This window comes from Glycine max, chromosome 4 (assembly GCF_000004515.6).
Source record: "Glycine max cultivar Williams 82 chromosome 4, Glycine_max_v4.0, whole genome shotgun sequence".
In the NCBI taxonomy this organism is placed as follows: domain Eukaryota; kingdom Viridiplantae; phylum Streptophyta; class Magnoliopsida; order Fabales; family Fabaceae; genus Glycine; species Glycine max.
The window spans coordinates 22,756,697-22,778,558 of record NC_016091.4 but is presented as its reverse complement, the minus strand read 5'-3'; the positions used below and the strand labels follow the sequence as shown (position 1 = coordinate 22,778,558).

The window sequence follows — 21,862 nt, the reverse complement described above, 5'->3', positions numbered from 1 at the left end:
ATCTTTCCCAAGCTTCATAATGGACTTTCTCTTCATAATAAAATTCACATATGTTTTGAGACATAAAACACATGTCATAAATATGATTCATTCAGATAACAATCAATGTATGTTGATGCTCTCATTTGGGTGATACACCAACACACAACATACAAACATGATGATGCTAATTAAACTCTTAACATTATTTGAAAATTAAATATGCACCAATTAGTAGTACCTATTACCTTTGGGTATATAAATAAAACTAATGATACACACAAATCACCTACAATTATATTCATTAATTATAAGAACAACTAATCAACCTTTGGGTGATCCATAAATGTCTTATAACAATGAATTTCAATGTACCCATAAACTAATAATCATATAATTTAGCATCCATTATTCTATGAGTAATTGAAATAATCATTAATTTGGAATTAAATAACCTTATAAATTTGACCACTCTAGTGACTAACAAATTCATCATACATTTAATTTCAATCAAATACATGACCTACACATACTTATTGCTATTAAAAATTCATAACTATTTTATTAATTATATTTCAGGTCAAATAAATACCATACATTCACATTATAACCAATAAAATAATAGAAATTCAATCACATTGTAGCAAATGTATAGCATATACACATTTATTGTTACCGATAATTTTAAAGCATTCACGTTAATTTAATTGTAGTACATAAACTTAAAATCCTTTGTTGGATCAAGTGGCCTCGGAATAATTAAGAAGGGGGGTTGAATTAATTATTAACTAATATTTACTAATTAAAAATCTATCATTCTTAATATTACCAAAAATAAAAACAATAATTAAAGTGCACAGCGGAAATTAAAAGAGTAGGGAAGAAGAAGACAAACACAAGAGATTTATACTGGTTCAGCAACAACCCGTGCCTACATCCAGTCCCCAAGCGACATGCGGTCCTTGAGATTTCTTTTCAACCTTGTAAAAATCCGTTACAAGCAAAGATCCACAAGGGATGTACCCTCCCTTGTTCTCTTTGAACAACCTAGTGGATGTACCCTCCACTAGAACTGAACCACAAGAGATGTACCCTCTCTTGTTCTCAGTCACAACAACCCAAGTAGATGTACCCTCTACTTGTACCACAAAGGATGTACCCTCCAATGTGTTAAGACAAAGTTCTCAGGCAGTTAGTCCTTCGAAACTTTGTGAATGGGGAAACAAAAGAATTCTCAGATGGTTAGTCCTTTGAAATCTTTTGTTTATGGGAAAGGGAAGAATCAAAAGAATTCTCAGACTGTGTCATTTTGAATTCTTTGAAAAGGGAGAAGGGAGACACAAAAGAATTCAGACGGTTAGTCTTTTGTTCATTTGGAAAAGGGAGAAGAGAGACACAAAAAGAATTCAGGCGGTTAGTCCTTAGTGAATTCTTTTTGGCAAAGGGAGAAGGGAATTAAAAAGATGAATAACACAAGTTTTTGAACAAAGAACTTTTCTTAGAAGAGAAAGTTTTGAACAAAAACTTTTAGAAAGATGAAGAGAAGATGAAATCAGAAAGTTCTGAAAGAAATGAAAGAAGATGTTGAAAGATAGATTGAAAGATAGAATGATTGAAAGAGATGATGGAGATCAATTTAATGTTTCATGCCAAGGTCACATATTTATAGTTTCTTGATGACTTAAGTCAAAACTTGTAACTCTTGGCAATTCCTTTAAAACTAATCACTTAAAAAGTTATGACTTTTGAAAGAATCTTCAGAAACAAGTCACTTGAAGAAATGTGACTTTTGGAAATGAATTTTTCAAAAATAGTCTCTGGTAATCGATTACCATAAAGGTGTAATCGATTACACATCAACAGATGTGACTCTTCATTTTGAATTTTGAAAATCTTAACGTTTTAAAACACTGGTAATCGATTACTACAATCTGGCAATCGATTACCAGAGAGTAAAACTCTTTGGTAATGATTTTGTAAAAAATTTCTTGTGCTACTCAATGTTTTGAAAAACTTTTTAATACTTATCTTGATTGAGTCTTCTCTTGATTCTTGAATCTTGATCTTGATTATTCTTGAATCTTGAATCTTCTTGATGAAACTTTCTCTTGATTCTTGAATTGTTCTTGACTCAATCTTGAAATCATTCTCTGGGGCTTTTTGTCATCATTCTTTGTTATCATCAAAACACCTTGAATCAATATTGATTCATCATCATGAAGCAATGAAGTTTGCTTCTACATCCTTTAATGACATTCAACAATAATATTTGGAAAAAAATGAGCACGTGGGATTGAGAATAGAAAAAAATGGGTTGGAATAGAAATTCTAAAAAATTCCTTTCGACATATGAACATGTCGGCTTTAGCTTTCTTTCTTTCTCCGCTTTCAATATAATATAAGCACACGCACAGGATGTGCTTTTCCTTTCTTTGATTTTGAAAATTTTCCAAAAGCTTTACAAGCGATTCAAATGCAATTGAAGGCATCTTGTTTTAAAAAGAAATTCTCATAATACATTTCTAGGGTACCCTACCTGCATTATGGTGCCCTAAATACAAGGCTCAAAAATAATGAAACCTTAATCTAATATGTACAAAGATAAGTGGGCTCATACTTAGTCCATGGACCCGAAATCTACCCTAAGGCTCATGAGAATCCTAGGGCCTTCTCTTGCATTTCTGGCCCAATCTTCCTGGAGTCTTCTATCCAATGCCCTTGGGGGGTAGGATTGCATCATCATAATGCGCTTTACTACTTTCTAGTGTTTCATACCAAGATTACTCTTATATTATCTTAGGAATCTCACAAAAAATTATTTTAGGACAATAAAAAAATAAACTTAAGCATGCATGATAAATTACAATATAATTGTTTTGCAACAATAAACTGTATGATGATAGTAGGATGTCATCAACATATAATACCAAAATAATAAATTTACTCCCACTGAACTTTTAGCACACGCAATCATCGACCAAATTTGTAATCTTAATGAATTTTGTAATACCATAGATGAGAGACTTGTTTAAAAGCATAAATAGATTTCTTTAGTTTGCATACCATAAACTTTAGATCATCTTAAAAGAGGTTTTCTGGTTGCACCGTATAAATTGTTTCATCAATGTTTCCATTTAGAAACATAATCTTTACATCCATTGTGAATGTATGAATACATGAATTTTGATGATGCCAAAGAAGAATCAAACAAGGCCGCTTAAAAGGATAAGCATTTACTTCAAGATTAATTCAAGATTGCTTCAACAAACAAATCCTTGATTCAAGATTTACTAAAGATCAAGCCTTGCCTCATAACAAAGGGTTTCAAAGTCATGCAAGGCTCTGGTAATCGATTACCAGGAAGTGTAATTGATTACCAGAAGGGAAGAATGAAAAAGAGCTGTTGAAAAGGGTTTTGAATTTGAATTTTGAACATGCAATCGATTACCATATGTTTTTAATCGATTACCAGCAACGAAACTCTGGAAATTCAAATTCAAAAGTCATGACCCTTCAAATTATAATTGTGTAATCGATTACACAAACATTGTAATCGATTACCAGTGGAGAGTTTTCAGAAAATCTGCCAACAGTCACATTTTTTGATTGGATTTGTGAATGGCCACAAAAGGCCTATAAATAGGTGACTTGGGCACAAATTTTGTAGAGATATTTTTTTTGTTCAAAATGTCTTATCCTCTCAAAAGGAAATGAGAGAGATTCCAAGAGAACTTCATTACCAAATGCTCTCTCAAAAGAAACTCTTGGGCAAACACTTGCAAATCTATTAAGAGTTTTTCCATGGACTTCAATTGTAATATTCTTCTCTTCAAGAGAGAATTTTTCTTTCTTTCTTCTCATTCAAAGAGATTGATTAAGGGAATGAGGGTCTCTTAAGTTGTAAAGATTTATGAACACAAGAGATGGGTTGTCCCTGTGTGGTTCAGACTTTGTAAACGGATTTTTACAAAGGGAGTGAAAAATCTCAAGTGGGTTGCTTGAGTACTGGACGTAGGCACAGACTTTACTGAACCAGTATAAAAATTGTGTTTGCATTCTCTCTTCCCTTATCTCATTTATTTTGTTGCAATCAATTTTGTCTTGCATGTTTAAAGAACATTATTAAATTGATTACTGCTTTTTCTGCACTCTAAGCCTATCCCTCTTAAGTTATTGAGGCCGTTGGTCCAATAAGTGGTATCAGAGTAGGATTCTTGTATAAAGTTTAAAAACTTCAAGAATGGATATGGCCTCATCTAACTATCCATTTCCTGAGGGAAATTCTATTAATAGGCCTCTTATGTTCAATGGTGAGGGTTATCATTATTGAAAAACCCGAATGCAGATCTTTATAGAAGTCATAGATTTAAAGATATGGGAAGTCATTGAATTTGATTCATTTATTCCTACAATGGTAGAGAGAAATGCAACTATATAAAAAAATTAGAGAAGAAGAATATGATGATGAAAGAAGAAAGAAGAAGATTCCTCCTTAGTTCCAAAATGCCGAATGCGAGCAATCTGGGCACATGAGATTCAATTGTCTTGTCTTCAAAAGAAGAATGAAAAATCTGACAAGAGGAATTTCAAAGAGAAGAAATAAAAGAAAGGTTACATCACTTGGGAAGATAATGTCATAAATTCTTCAAGTGATTCAAAGAATAAAATCATAAGTTTGGGTATCATGATGAAAGACTATGAAAACGGAGAAGAGCAAAGTCGATACATTGATAACAATTTCTCCAAACACATGGCATGCATCAAAGTTTATTCATATTTCTCCCCAAGATAAGTGGATATGTGATTTATGAAGACAACAAACAAAGACCACATTTCTCCCCAAGAAAAGTGAATCTCAAGAAAAGTGAATATATGATTTATGGAGACAACAAAGGCCACTTGATCAACAAGCCCAACAAGTGATATCAAATGATACCAACAGGTCACTTGTCTTTGATTGATTACTTTTGATGCTTGTTTTCTACTTGAGTTTAGATTGTCCTTGATGATTGTGATTGAATTTGATTGACTGTGTTTGATGTTTGATTGATTGTGTTTTTTGATTGATGTGTTTGTTTTTGCTTGATTGATATTCAATGTTTGTTAGTTTGATTGATTGATTATATTTTATATTTGATTAATTGTGTTTGATGATTGTTTTTGATTGAGTTTTGATTGTCTTTGATAATTGTTTTTTATTGTGTTTTGATGATTGCTTTTGATTGTGTGTTTGATTGTATTTGATGATTGCCTTTGATGTTTGTTCCTAATTGAGTTTTTGATTGTCTTTAAAGAATCTATTAAACTTTTCAAATTAGTTTTACATTTTAAGAAAACTATTTCAAATTTAGAAAAGGAAATTTTGAAATTGACATTTGAAATTTGAATTTGAAAATTGAAAATTGAAAATTGAAAAATTAAATTTGAAAATTGAAAATTGAAAATTGAAATTAAAATTTGGAAGTTGGAAGTAGAAGTTATTGGAAGTTGAAAGTTGAAAATGGAAGTTGGAAGTGGAAGTTACTGGAAGTTGGAAGTTGGAATTTGAAATTTGAAATTTGAAATTTGAAATTAATTTGAAATTGATGTGTTATTGTTCTTGTGTTTTGCTTGATTAATATTGAATGATTGTTTTAATATCTTTTGGTATCACTTGATTCTCATACATTGCAACAAGTGGTAACATTTTTTCTCCTCTCTATTCATGAATTGTTTTTTATGTTGACAAAGGGGGAGAGAAAGATAAAAGTTAAAATAATAAGGAAAAATTATCTATTCTTTATGAGACAACTTTTTATATATGAAAAATATGAAATCTTCAATTGTCTCATATAAGCAATCATTGCAAAACCAAGGGGGAGTAAATTATATGCAAATAAATATTTTTTTTGTTTTGTTGTTGCTCCTAACCTACAGGTCGTTGTCATCATAAAAAAGGGAGAGAATGTAAATCATGAAGATTTTGATGATGTCAAAAAGGAATTTGCTTGACAAAGGGGGGAGAATGTGAATCATGCATATCTTGAAGATGTCAAAAAGAAATCACTTGATTGTCATCATCAAAAAGGGGGAGAATGTGAATGTATGAATACATGAATTTTGATGATGCCAAAGAAGAATCAAACAAGGCCGCTTAAAAGGATAAGCATTTGCTTCAAGATTAATTCAAGATTGCTTCAACAAACAAATCCTTGTTTCAAGATTCACTAAAGATCAAGCTTTTCCTCAGAACAAAGGGTTTCAAAGTCATGCAAGGCTCTGGTAATCGATTACTAGGAAGTGTAATTGATTACTAGAAGGGAAGAATGAAAAAGAGCCGTTGAAAAGGGTTTTGAATTTAAATTTTGAACATGTAATCGATTACCAGCAATGAAACTCTGGAAATTCAAATTCAAAAGTCATGACCCTTCAAATTATAACTGTGTAATCGATTACACAAACATTGACTAGTGGGGAGTTTTTAGAAAATCTGTCAACAATCACATCTTTTGATTGGATTTGTGAATGGCCATCAAAGGCCTATAAATAGGTGACTTGGGCACAAATTTTGTAGAGAGATTTTTTTTGTTAAAAATGTCTTATCATCTCAAAAGGAAATGAGAGAGATTCCAAGATAACTTCATTACCAAATGCTCTCTCAAAAAAAACTCTTGGGCATACAATTGCAAATCTATTAAGAGTTTCTCCATGGACTTCAATTGTAATATCCTTCTCTTCAAGAGAGAATTTTTCTTTCTTTCTTCTCATTCAAAGAGATTGATTAAGAGATTGAGGGTCTCTTAAGTTGTAAGGATTTATGAACACAAGGGATGGGTTGTCTCTGTGTGGTTCAGACTTTGTAAACGGATTTTTACAAAGGGAGTGAAAATCTCAAGTGAGTTGCTTGAGTACTGGACGTAGGCACAGACTTTACCGAACCAGTATAAAAACTGTGTTTGCATTCTCTCTTCCCTTATCTCATTTATTTTGTTGCAATCAATTTTGTCTTGCATGTTTAAAGAACATTATTAAATTGATTGCTACTTCTTCTGCACTCTAAGCCTGTCCCTCTTAAGTTATTGAGGCCACTGGTCCAACATCCATCTATGCAAAAAAATTATCAAAATGATCTACAATGTCATTATAGTCCTAAGAAAGTCTTTCTAAGAAATCAGAGAGAAAGTCTCTTTGTGATTAATGTCTTCCTTCTAGTAAAACTTTTGGCAACAAGATAAGCTTTATATATCTCAATATTACTCATTGAATCCCTTTTGACTATAGATATTTATCTACAACTTATGGGTTTCACACTTTCAACCAGTTTGACAATATCCCAAATGTCATGTTCAACCATCAGTTTTATTACATCATTTATGGCATCAATCCACTTGAGAGTTAGAGCACAACATGACTTGACTAAAGTCAATTAGAACTTGTCATTCAACCTAATGTCATATTCATGTTCTTAAAGAAATATGACAATCATATCAAATTACATTTTTCCTTTCTCTAATGGATCTTCTTAATATATTCATGTTCTTAAAGAAATATGACAATCATATCAAATTACATTTTTCCTTTCTCTAATGGATCTTCTTAATGACACTTCTTGAGGTTATTGAGTTTGAACTTTAGGTGGTGCTTGAGAGAGAATCTTAGTGTTGTCTTGTCTTTTAATAATGTTAGGAATAACATCATTATTTAATTACCATATCCGTTTCTTGAACAATGGTAAGTACAAAGACTTATCTATTGTCAATAACATGTTATTCTTTAAAGACAACACTCTTTATGTTTCCTTCCCCTCCAAACTCAATTTCCTCAAGGAGTCTTGCATTCTCGTCTCAAACATGATCTTAAAGTGGGATTGTAAAACTTATACATGCAAGAGCTTTAAATTTAATAAAAAAAATAATTGTAACTAATTATCTTTAAGTCCAACTTATCTTCATGTAGCCTATAAGGCAATGCTTCGACTGGACATCCCCAAATGTGAAAATGCCTAGTGTTGTGATTTCCCTGGCTCACACCTAATAGGGGTTCTTAATGACTACTTTAATTGGTACCCTAAAAAGATATAAATTGCATTATTTAATGTCTTTCCCCAAACCAACTTCGGTAGAGAAAAATTAAACTTCTTACCATATCTGTACAAGTCTAATTTCATCATTCTACAACTTTATTCATGTTAAGTTTGCCTAACATTACATGTTGTAAAAAAATCTCACAATTATTGAGGAAAACACATGGGGGACTCTAAATGTTGTACCTTATGTCATATTTATCATAATATTTCCCACGATCACATTTGACAACCTTAATTTTCTTTCTTTTTCTTAGTTGAAATTCAACTTCAGCTTTGAAAGACTAAATGTTAAGAGGCCAAAATTTCTCATAATTTAAATAAAGAGGAATTATCTATGAACATAATAAAATACATTTGTTCATTCCATGAATCCATAAGGAATAGAACACAAATATATGTATGTATTAATTCTAAGACATCCTTAGTTCTTTCATCACTTGAATTCCTTTTTGTTTGTTTATTTTTCTTTTATATACTCAATGTTGACTATAAGGTCCAACCGATATAAAGGATCCAAAATTTCCTATAACACAAGCATCCAAATTCTCTATTAAGAGATATGACTTAAGCGCTTATATTATAAAGTGATGAAATTCTCATTTAATTTTAAGTTTTGTAGCACCCAAAATTGTTTGCAATAGTAACACTCAAATATCCATAAAAGAACTCAACTTGTAATATTTGAATCACAAGAGAAACTAACATTATTTCTAATTGAACAAGAATAACTGAATGTGTCCAAATTAGAAATAAAATTTGGTTTAATAAACAACTCAATATGTGTCAACCAAATTCAAATGAAACTGAGTCTTCTAAAGCAATATAAAAGTTCTCATAGCTTCAACTGCAACTTTATGTTATCACCCACATAGATGAATCTTTCTATCACCTGACAGATGACTCCATAGGTAGCATTGTATAAACATGCTTATGTAAGTAGTAGAACCAAAATTTACCCACTAATGTCTTTCGGTAAAAAACTAAATTAACTTTAAAACAAACAAATAATGAGAAGTTTATCATTTTTCACACACTAAATAGTGTAAATGAGACTTCTTTTTTTTTTTTTTACATGTCTCATACTACAAAAGCAACAAGAAATTTCCTTATCTTGTTATCTTGTTTCTTCTCTAGGAAAAAAAATTATGCAATAACCTCAACTTTCAACTGACTCCTTTCAAACTCTAAATTTTATACATGCAGCTTTAGGATTCAAATAATATGAGTATTTTAAACCGTAGTAGTAGCAACAACAACAACAATTAAAGAAGAGAAAATAAACATACAATGCAAAAATAATCTTTATGCTAAATTTCAAGACCCAAACAAGATACCTAGCGCACCATTAATCCTTAATCTTTGGATTGAAAAAGACTACTACAAGTGGTACTCTCAACGCATTGATCAAACATTGGTGATAAGTCCTGTCAAACAAAGATTTTCTTTGGACATTCCATTGCTCACATAGAAAAGTTATATGATGATTACTCCGGTCAAATAATGATTGTCTTCAAACATTTCTCTACTCACATGGAAAATCACACTTTATAACCGTCATATGTTTACCATCGCAAGCATGTAATTATTCTACCAAATTGTGTCTTCCTTTGAGCCGAGTATAATTCGCATGAATAATTCCATATAACATATATGTAAATTTAATGAAATCAACTTACGCAACAGATGTTACTTTGGCAACATGTTGTTTCAATCAATTTAACCAAAAAATACAACACAAATTAATATAATAAATGGGAGGTTTTAAAATCATTCAACTTTCACATATAATTAAGTTATATAAAAATATATAACAGAACATGCAAATATTTTGCATAACATACTCATCACAAAACACCTAGCATAACATTAATTCTTAGTCTTTGGGTAGAGAAATTAATTTGTAATTGATACTATCAACATAATGATCAAATATTAACAATAAATTATGTCAAATAATAGTCTTTCTTTGGACCAACTATTATTTACATGAAAACACCTTATAATTATCACACATTTATCATCATAGGTACAATATTATGTCTTTCATTGGGCCGAACACAATTCGCATAAAATAATTTCATACAAAATTTATGTAATTTTAATCAAATCAATTAGCATAATAGGGATCACTTTTATAATATATTGTATCAATCAATTTAATTAAAAAAATTACTAGACATGCAAATAAATGAGAAAGATCTATTACTACTAAATTTACACCCAATCATGATAACAGAAAAATATAAAGCATTAATTACGACAAGTAAATATTATATCTTTAAATTATATTTAATGCTATCATTAATTTATACTTAAAAAAAGCTGAATCACATTTGTAAATAAAGCTATCACAAATTCATGAAAGAAATTAAAAAAAAACAACAAACACAAACAATACAGTAAACCGAGACATTTCAAAAATCCCGTGTTAGTGCTTCTAATCTTTATAGTTTGTTCCACCATACCAATGCAAACAAAAGAATGAAAATTAATGTCATGTACACAATGTCCAAAGTATTCACAAATTGCACAAAATAACTTTATTAAAGCCATAATCCATGTGGCTTTGAATTCAACGTAAAAAGGTTTTCGGAAACCCAAAAAAAGTGCAGAGCTTCCTCAAATATATATCACAAACCAGGTGAACAAAAGTTATGCATAAAACCCAAAAAGGATTATGAAAAAACAATAGACTTGAATTCAAACCAAATATGGAACATTGTAATATTTCAATTTACCGACAATTAATATGTATTGTTCCAAAAAAATAGGGTTCATATAACCAAAGCAATTTAGATATAATTAGAATCAAATAACTTTAAATCCCAATAATCTAATAGTAATGGTGGCTCTGATATCACTTATTGGAATTTTAGGGGAGCCTTATAAAATACCAATAACCACCAGGAACATATTACGTTAGATTATCAAGAAGAGTTTTAGGAATACCTGAATCCATAATGATTGATCAAACAAACGCAGCGAAATCTAAATCTATAGGTGATTTCTGATCTATGCACTCTTCTTAGGACCTATTATGAAAAGTTGTAGAGACAAAACATAACCAACTAATAGCGTAACCGGTGGCTTCATGGTTCTTCCTCAACCAGAACCTCTTTATCCCTCAATAGGACCTTCGTAACTCTTTAGATGGGGAGAAGAGAAACTATGTTTGACAGCTCGGTATATTGGGGACCATAACCTTCTTATAGCGTGTTAACCCAATAAGGTTCTCATTATCCCCTAATGAGCCAACACTGACGTATGTTCATTTAAGTTCATATCATCTGATTTAATTATCTAACGGGCTCACTTAATTTGATCACATCAAATAAAACTCACTAATGATAAATAGCTAATATAATTATCTTATAATATTAGCCCACATTAATTATTGGAATAGAAAATTCCAATATAATAACCACATCTTTTCACAATAGAAACTCTGAATTCTTTCAAAGTATTTAAAAAGTTTTGATATTAAGTTTATTTTTTTTATTAGCATGTTAATGATATAAAAAATTTATGAATTCTATTGATGACTAATTTCTTATAAAGAGTAAGATTAGTTTGTTAGAAATAAGTTTTATATATAAAGAGAACACATATTTACCTTAGTTAAAGAATACGAGTCATTACTAATTGTGTTCAATCTTAATTTTTTAATATCTTGGTTAGTTTTCCATCCATAAGGGTCAAATTCTAGACCTTATTTAAGAGGATCAAATTTTATATCACTTAAATCAACAACTTTTTGTTATTAGGTACATCTACATCATATCCTTGTCCTCATGAAAAATATTAATTTTTTTAATATCTCATTAATTGTCATTCATAATGTAAGTTACACAAAATTACAATTAGTTATTGTAGTTTTTTTGGTAAAAGAGAAAAATATCTAAATATAACAAAAAAAGAGAAATTATATAAACAGGTCGAATCGTAGACATGAAATTTAGATAGATACTAAAAAATAAAATAGAAAAAAACATAATTTTGAAGTTGGGAGTTAGTTATTGGTGGAATTCATTTTTGCTTGTATTCCTTCATATGTCATGATTTTTGAGTACGCTAAAGTCATCCCTGAATACAACATTTCATACGCTTTGACATTTCCTAATCACTAATGACCACATCTTTTCACAATAGAAACTCTGAATTCTTTCAAACTATTTAAAAAGTTTTGATATTAAGTATATTTTTTATTAGCATGTTAATGATAGAAAATATTTATGAATTTTATTGATGAATAATGTCCTATTAAGAGTAAGATTAGTTTGTTAGAAATAAGTTTTATATATATAAAGAGAGAGAACAAGTAATTATTGATTGTGTTTAATCTTAATTTTAATTTCTAATATCTTGATTAGTTTTTCATCCATAAGGGTTAAATTCTAGATCTTATTTAAGAGGATCAAATTTTATATCAGTTAATCCAGACTTATTTGTTATTAGGTATATCTACATCCTTGTCCTCATGAAAAATATTAATTTTTTTAATTAATTGTCATGTATAATGTAAGTTACACAAAATTAGGTTTTTTTCCGTGAATATACTCTCTCTCCTATTTTTTTTCCAATCTACACTACTTTGAATTTTGTGTTTTGATTCACACCACTTTGCAAATGAACGTGGTCAAAAAGATACCGATGCAAACTCAAATGAACGTGAATATACTCTCTCTCATCCTTTTTTTAATTTAAAATATTACAAAATATAAATATTATATTATATAATTTTTTTAATTGGTTTTAAAATTACTTAGAAATTTTGCACAATAGAAATTTTGGCTACTTTTAACAAACCAGTAATTGAAATACCAGAAGAAATGTATCATGCACAACATATATTTCAGATCATCATTAGTTTTGTCATATTTGCATTGTAATTGTATTTTTTAATACGTTTCATTATTTTTCGACTATCATATCAGTTACTACACTTTGAAATTTTATGTATATTATATAAAATAGATGTATCAATTATTTTTTTACTGTGTTTGTTAATTTGTTTTAATACTACTGACTAAATTTCTTATTTTTTAATTAACGAACATAACAAAAAAATATCAACAACACATAAATTTAACTACAAAATTACATACAACATAACTAAAAAATTGTACTCTAATTTTATCCAATTTGTTTTCTTTTTCTTTATTTGTATATTTTTCTTTAAAAAAATTAAAAAAACAAAATTATAAAATTTAATTTAATAAATAAGTAATTTTAAAACCAATTAAAAAATTATATAATATAATATTTATATTTTATAATATTTTAAATTAAAAAAACAAAAATGTGAGAGAGAGAGTGTATTCACGTTCATTTGAGTTTGCAGCGGTATCTCTTTGGCCACGTTCATTTGCAAAGTGGTATGAATCAAAGCACAAAGTCCAAAGTAGTGTAGATTGGAAATTAAATTGCAAAGTGGTGTAAAGTGGGAAAAAAATTAGGAGAGAGAGAGTGTATTCACAAAAAAAAAAAAAAAACCCTACGTCCCATAGAAACTGTCTACCTGAGACTGTCCCTCGGCCCATAGGTCCTGGCACAAGGTTAGAATTCTAGCTCGTCCAGAGTGGTATCTCTCTGATGGCTCTGGCCCCCTCAGAAGGAAGTCTTCTTTGCCCTCCACCTAAGCTGTGCAGGAAAGCCCAAAGCCAATCCCAGGAAACAGTGAAGCTTCATAGGATCTTTCTGTCCAGGTGCAAGTAGTCTGCATCTTCACAGACATGTCTATTTCACCGAGCCTCTCTCCGAGACAGTGCCCAGATTGTTACGCCTTTCATGCAGGGCGAAACTTACTCAACAAGGAATTTCGCTACCTTAGGACCAATCAAAAAGATGGTGTGAGTTGCTATAGGTACAAAGATGGTGTGAGTTTCTTATTTTTATCAATTGCAAAGTGGTGTAGATTGGGAATTAATGAAACACAAAGATTTCTTGTGTTAAAAAAAGATATATTGTGTTAATTGTTAAGAAAATAATGTGAGTGAGAAAAATGTTTAAAATTTGAATTAAGAAAAAATTGAATTTTTATTTTCAAAAGTTAATTTATTTTAATTTTTCATTAATTTCTTTTGAGTCAAATAAAATGTAATGTGTTGTTGTGCGTATTATCTTTTCTCACATCCAAATATACAATAAGAAAAAAATTAAGAAGAAGCCAAATACTCAATAGAATCCATGTTCGAGAATAATTACAGTATGGTTGAAAATTAATAATCGATTTTTTTACAGAATTAACAATCGACTAATTATTTATACATTTCAACTAATAATCATATTATTAAAAACTATTAATCGGTTTTTATAATTATTTTAAAACTTATACTTTAAACGTCATAATTAATTGATAATTGATAATTGATAATATAAAATATTTTAAGTTAACAACATATCAAAAAACAAAAATTGAGGGTCAGATACTGGATTTTATTGTTTCCCTAATCAACATCCTTGTTTCATTAGTAAGTATAATATTGCTTATATATGAGATTTCAAATATAAAAAGATCGTAATTTAATTTGATATGTTAATATATTTGTTTTCTCAGATATCAGATATCAGTGTGTCTCCAAATTCATTGGTTTAAATACTAACTTCAGTTGCGATGTGTGAATGATGCTAACTTATTGAAAACCGAACACAAATTCTCCCAAATTTCAATAATTAGATCGTTCTCGAACATATCAATGTATTAGATCTTTTACTTATACGTCAATCCTTTAAAGCTTTATATATTTGAATTCCCATATTGCTTATACACTGAAAGGTATATAATTTAAAGAAAAATGTTTATTCTATTACAAATATATAACTTACTCTATACCAAAAAAGTATATAACTTAATTATTATTTGTTTTCTAATTAACATAATTAAGTAAACTACGTTTATAGTGTTACTTTTTCCCCTTAGAAAATCAGTTTGCTATTTCTTTCTTTTTTGTCATATATATTTGAAAATAACTCCACTTATTTTTCAACAAAAGTTACCAATGTCAACGACTTTTAAATTTTAAAATCGTTAATTCCAAACCCATATGCATAAAATCGAATTTGTCATTCGATCGCCTCCTAGAAACATCCTTTTATCCTTAAAATGAATTTGATTGTAGTCCCATATTGATAGGATAATGTTTATTATTCAAGATGCTACTATCAGTTTAAAAGTACGACATTTATAAATGAACATGAAAGGAAAAGAAGGAAGCATATTGAAGGTGGGAGACGGCTGAGGAATAGCTTGGTTGTTTATTTGGTGGACAACAATACGATGTGTGAGCATTGAAAGGGACGTAGATATATTATATTAGCATGCGTTTGTGTGGTGGTGAGCAAAGTCACATGCGTTAGAAAGGTGCAAGTTATGGCAAAAGTCTTACTGTCTATGTATGGAACATTTTAACCACTAGCCATGATAAGGAGAGGTAGAGAAGGGTTATACCAAGATGCTAGATCATGGGTCCGTGCAAATACACGCTTATTAATAAAAGTAGAAGAGAAAGTACAAAAGGAGAGAATAAAAAATGAAAAAAAAATCAAAAATAAAGATTCAATTAATATCCAATCGACACGTAAACACGACTAAACAGATTTAATATATATGTTGATGAGAACATGAGATTATCTATCCAGACATGATCAACCGACTTCTACTGAGTTTCCCTTTTTAGATTAATTAAAATAACTAACATGAGATGATCAAAGTTGTTTATAGTTTTCTCTTTTCAAAAGTTTAAAGAGAGAAAAGGAAAGAAGTCTAACGGTTACTCTTTTATAAAGTGACACAGGCAAGTTATAAAATTTTATTCATTATTTTATTTTGTAACATTAAATTTTTAAAATTTTATTTTAATATTTTAAGTTTTTAAAATGTCTTATTTTAATTCTTTCTTCTTATTTTTGTTAAAAATGTTAATATTATATTAATTTTTAAATTTTAAGATAATTGATTTAGTCCTGTTAATCTTCTCCAACATATTTTGTCTCTTCCCGACCTTGAACCCGTTGTCGACCTTCGGCTTGAGTCGCTCCTGATTCTCCATCTCCAACTTCAGCAGCCGGAACTTGCACTGAGTCACTGGAGCCACTTTCAGCACTGCCTCCGGACCCTTCGGCTTTTGACTGGGAAAACAAAGAAGATGAAAGGGGTTTGAGGAGATGGCGTGGACGAATTCGATGAACTATAACATCAAAAATTTAAAATGATAAAACAAAGCCCACAATTAAGCACTGCCAGCAACATAGTCCTACCTTGAATTTCCACTGTATCTCATCTCAACTTTTCTAATAAGAAAATCGCACTGTGCTAAAAATTGTGACCTTGAACCAGTAGTCGTCCGGCATGGCCATGGGGGGCCTGAAGACGAAGAGGCCTCTTGGGGTAGTGACGAGATTTGGGAACCTTCAGTCCCATCGCCACCTACTTCGATTGTGATTCCGGCTTCGAGAGCGTCACCTTGCGTGTTGATACTGGCGGCAATGAAATCCTTCACGGATCTGAGTTTTTTTTTTTTTTTGTCCTTCCAAATCTGCATTGTTTTTCATATCTAAAATTGGTGAGAGATTGTGCGCCAATTTACTTGAAGGAGTCGAGGCCGATTTTACCGGCTTTTTTTTTGCCTAGAAGGGCTGTTTTTTTTTTTTTTTTGGATTTTACTAAATTTTTTTATGACGTTAAAGTTGTAATTAATTTTTTTCTTGTTGTTTTTTTTTTTTACTTTAAAGTCATAAAATCTCTTTTTTTAAAAAAAAATTGTTTAAGTTTAATGTTTTTTTATAAAAAATTTAATTTTTAATTTTATTTTGTTTTCTTAATTTTTTAAAATTATAAAAAAATCATTTATTTAAATGTCAAATAAATAATTTTAATTTTATTTATTAATAATTTTATTTAATATGGTATATTTTTTTATGGTTTTATTTTATATTTTATTAATTTATTTTAATGTTTTATTATTTAAATATATTAAATATTATTTTATTTAAATATTTTTATTTATTTAAAATTTAAATAATATATTAATAAAAATACATACTAAAATTACACTTTTTTTTTTTTGTAAAAAAGCTCAATTTTACCTTCTTCTTTTGTGGTGGGTCATTCTTGCTTGAGTTGCTAGTGCAGTGGGAAAGTGCGTGTGTGTCGTTAGTGTTGATGGTGGTGCCGACTACTTTTAGAGGTTATTCAGTGAGGACGAACTTATCTAAGGAAAATCCCTAGTTGTCAATGGAAGTTACTGGATTTTAGAATGGAATGAAAGGAAGAAAATATGGATAAGATTGTCATATTTTTTAGTAATTTTTATTTTTTAAAATAAAATAAAGATAATATCAATCTTTAGCTGTTAGTATGTCAAATTAATTATTATTTTAAAATTTAAAAGTTAATAAAATTCAACCACTTTTAATGAAAAGTTAAAAAATTAATTAAAATAATATGTTTTTAAAATATAAAGAATTGTATTAAAACTTTTCAAACTTAATATATTAAAATGAAATAATTATGAAACATAGACAAAAGTAAAATTAAGTCATTTTTATTCAAAAATTTATATTTAAAAAGGAAATATATAAAGTATAAATTAAGTGAATAATTTTTTTCTACAGTGTCTCTTTAGGATTTTCCTTTAATTTGTAGAGAACAATATTTAAGTATTGATTAATTTAGTTTTCGTTTTTTCAATTATAAAATTCTTACTTTATTTTTAATTTGTTTCTTGTTTTCAAATATTTATACAACAAATTGAGAAAACAAAAAAATTTATTTTCGATGTTCTATGTATAAATATTTAAAAACACAAAATGGATTGAAAGCAAGTTACAGATTTTATAATAAAAAATTAAAAATAAAAAATAAATATAAAAAAATAAAAAAGAGTAAACAAACCTAATTCTCTAACGTGTTTTTATTCATGCCATCATTCATAAAAGCATTTTAATGTGAAGTCCAACATTTTATCATGTGAGAGGAACGTCGAGCTCGCCTACATGCATCATGATGAGGTCATGGAAGAGCTCCAGAGGAGGCATTGGGATAGAAAACTCAACAGGCTACCAAAGAAGAACATTGATGTAGCCTTGGTGAAGGAATTATATTCCAACATCTACAATCCCGAGGACGACTCCCCGAAGGAGTGCGAGGTCCGCGAGAAGGTCATCAGGTTCAATGCTTAGACCTCGAACACCTTCTTCGAGACACCAGTGGTCATTCAGGAGGGGGAGACATACCTTACCTTGTCCCAGTTCCTACATATTTACCCCGACCACTAGGCCATTAAGGCCAAACTCTGCCTGCCTAGGTGATGCAATCCTACCCTCTAAGGACAATGGATAGAAGACTCCAAGAAGATTGGGCCAAAGAATTATATTCCAACATCTACAATCCCGAGGATGACTCCCTGAAGGAGTGCGAGGTTCGCGAGAAGGTCATCAGGTTCAATGCTTAGACCTCGAACACCTTCTTCGAGACACCAGTGGTCATTCAGGAGGGGGAGACATACCTTACATTGTCCCAATTCCTACATATTAACCCCGACCATTAGGCTATTAAGGCCAAACTCTGCCTGCCTAGGTGATGCAATCCTACCCTCCAAGGACAATGGATAGAAGACTCCAAGAAGATTGGGCCAAAGATGCAAGAGAAGGCCCTAGGGTTCTCATGAGTCTTAGGGTAGATTTCGGGCCCATGAGCTAAGTATGAGCCCACTTATCTTTGTACATATTAGACTAAGGTTTTATTATTTTTGGGTCTTGTATTTAGGGCTCCATAATGTAGGTAGGGTACCCTAGAATTGTAGGATTTTTCAGCCCTTGTATTTTAGGGCACCAAGACTAGTTTTTGTATTATGGGTAGTTTTGTAATTTCACATGCATTAAGTGAATATTTTATGTGTGTGTTGGAAAATAAATTTAATTGAATTGGGACAAGCCCAATCCAATTAAATTTTAGAGGGAGAGGTGAGCATTTTCTTGCTACACCCCATTGCCACATCATATAGTCATACTTTGTGCATGTCCTTCATGTTTTACATGCCTCATGACACTTAAGCACACTTAGTGGAGAATCTTGGACTTGATCATGGATTAGTGGACTGAACCATAGCTAAAATTCACTAATCATAATTAGTGAAATTTTGGCTCCACAAATTCAATTTTAAATTCAAGTGAAATTTGAATAGAAATTCAAATTTTCCTCCAATTTTGTGTGACACTTATGCTATAAATAGAGGCCATGTGTCTGCATTTTTTCAACTTTGATCATTTGAGAATTACAATTCAAATTTTAGACCTCATTTGAGGCACAAAATTTCGTGCTTCTTCTCTCCCTCTCCCTCCACTCATCTACTCCTACCTTTAAGCTCTTATCCATGGCTTCCTATGTTGGTGAGCTTCTTCTTGACTCATCTTCTCCTTGAAGTGGCGTCTCCAATCATCTTTCTTCCTTCTCCATTTCGCTGTCATTCATCTTCAAGAAGCAAAAGACTCCATTGATGAAGAAGATCCAAGGCATGGAACTACGCCACTAGGGATCATTTCATTCGTAATGCTAATGGGGCCCTATGTAAGATCATAAGGAAGGATATGACAATTATGGCTCTGACATGGAGCGTCCTCTCCTACTTCAACCTTGTTCCCACCTCCCACACCTCCGACCTTAACATGGATAGGGCCCGAGTAGTTTACGAGATCATCATGAAGATGGACATGGATCTGGGGCACATGATCTCTTCTCAGATCACCCCGATAGCCTAGTCCAACTCATTTAGGCTAGGATTTCTTGCACTCATCATGTCTGAGCCCCATCATTAACTTGGCATATATTTGAAAGAACTGTTGGAACCCAGCAGATCTTTCTGTGGTTTTCCTAGGGATGAAGAAGATTCATGGTCGTGTTGTTCAGGAGGCACCTCCGGCACCACAGCCTACCGCCATTCCTTCACTCCTGTTCCTCCTCCTTAGACCTCCACCCTGGATGCTCCAGGCCATGGAGCATCCATCAGGGCCAACTTCTTCTTCTTTAGAGCCATGGAGCTTGTTGTTGCTGCTACTATCGAGCCCACAGATGTCACCACTGAGACAGCTTGCTATTGCTACTGAGCCAGATACTATAGAGCAAGGACTTGACGAGGACTACATTGCTAATGTCTCAACGACTCAAACTGCAGCTTGGAATCCATTGTTTACACAGGACTAGGCAATCTAATTTTGGACTGCATTTTATTTATTTTTTTCATTTATTGTTTTCCTTTTTGTGATATTACTTGCACTACAGTACTTTGGTTCACTACTTAATTAAGTTTTTCATGATAGATAATTATTTGGATTGATTTATTTGGCAATTCTTTTTGGAAGTATACATAGTTGAATCGATTGCATGACTAAGATAAATTGTGCTTGATTAGTAATGTTTTGAATTTTCCAATTTGTGAGTGAGCGTGCATTGTTGTTGATTGATGGTTTTGTGAATTAAATGCGTGTGAGTGATTTGGTTGGCATGCATGATAGGAAATTGTAAATGAAAGACTTAATGCTTCAAGTACCATGTGAGTTGTGTGCACCTTAATTGTGGGAGAAACAACTGATTTTATTTTCTTGATTTTTCATGATTCTTGAATTGCTTGAGTGCATACAAGATATGGATATGATCAAGGCCTTGTTGTTTTTAGATTTTAGTCACTTGACCAAATAGCTAACCCTGTGGTAAATGAATAATTGAATCCTTTGCACCCTCTTAACCCTAATTGTGAATAATTTTGTCATTGAACCCTAAGCCAAATGCCTATGCTATTGTTGTACACATACACCATATCTTTGGTTGTAGGAGAGCATTGATATGGATCAAGACAAATTTGTTCCAAATATGGGGGAGTGTCATGGGTAAATTTTGTTGCAGGGAAGTGAGTAATGTAAGATAGAATCAAAACTATATTCCTTTGTATTATTGTTAATATAAACAAAACAACAACAAAAATAGGAAATAAAATCTGAAGGTAAATATATATCAATAAAATCTCCATGTGCTGTGAAATGTGGCTTGATACAAAGGTTTGGTGGTCATAAGAAAAATTTGATTCTTCAAGTAGATAGGGAAGAGAGAATGCTCTCCTAGAACCTAAATAGTTGAATTTGGAGAAAAACCTTGATTCCTTGTTAGCCCAACCATGTTACAAGCCTGATAAAGTCCTTAGTAATCCATATTGTGTGTGTGCAATTGCATTAATTAAATGATATGCAAATTTGAGATTTGTAACTTCAATCAGTTTGAATGATAGACACATAGCTGAAACACTTGTGTCTTGAGTGAAACACTAGCCTTATGAGGAGTGAAACATGTTTGATCTTCTTTAATATGTGTCATGCTTGCTAACCTTTTCAATTTCCGAGTGCATTCTTTGCATAATTCCATCATGAAACCATGGGATGTTTGAACTTAAGAATTGGAAACTGAACTTGTTGAAAGATATGCAATTATCTCAGTTGTTGTGATTGGTTATAGAATAAACATTTTCAATGATCTAACTTAGTATAGTTTTAGTTTACTTTTGCTCGAGACAAGAAAAGCTTTAAATTTGGGGTAGTTTGATAAGTATTATGCATACATCATTTGTATACTAAAATCACATAACAATTATCTCATTTTCTTCTCTTTTATTGCTTCTTTTGTATTAAAACAATAGGAACTTAGCTTCTTTTGAGTTTTCAAGAAGATGCTAAAGTTAATGATTTCATAGTAATTTTAATTGTATTTTGTGTAGAGATGTAGCAGAGGCATGGAAGAGGATTAAAGAACTGAATTGTTGCTCTCTACGCGAC

At 30.9% G+C, this 21,862-nt stretch overlaps 1 protein-coding gene and 1 non-coding gene across 2 annotated transcripts; both read right to left on the bottom strand.

Moving 5' to 3' along the window:
• Window positions 1-13,553: 13,553 nt before the first annotated feature.
• Window positions 13,554-13,722, bottom strand: MIR5368 (microRNA MIR5368). Its single transcript, NR_048837.1, has one exon. It is a non-coding gene; the product is annotated as a microRNA MIR5368 (primary transcript).
• A 1,736-nt stretch (window positions 13,723-15,458) lies between these two features.
• Window positions 15,459-16,748, bottom strand: LOC102664293 (uncharacterized). The gene is made up of 2 exons (XM_006579170.4): window positions 16,301-16,748; window positions 15,459-16,171 (listed from the first exon to the last, which is right to left on the bottom strand). The coding sequence occupies exons 1-2, from the start codon at window positions 16,582-16,584 to the stop codon at window positions 15,973-15,975; spliced, it is 483 nt and encodes a 160-aa protein (XP_006579233.1). The 5' UTR covers window positions 16,585-16,748; the 3' UTR covers window positions 15,459-15,972.
• Window positions 16,749-21,862: the final 5,114 nt, after the last annotated feature.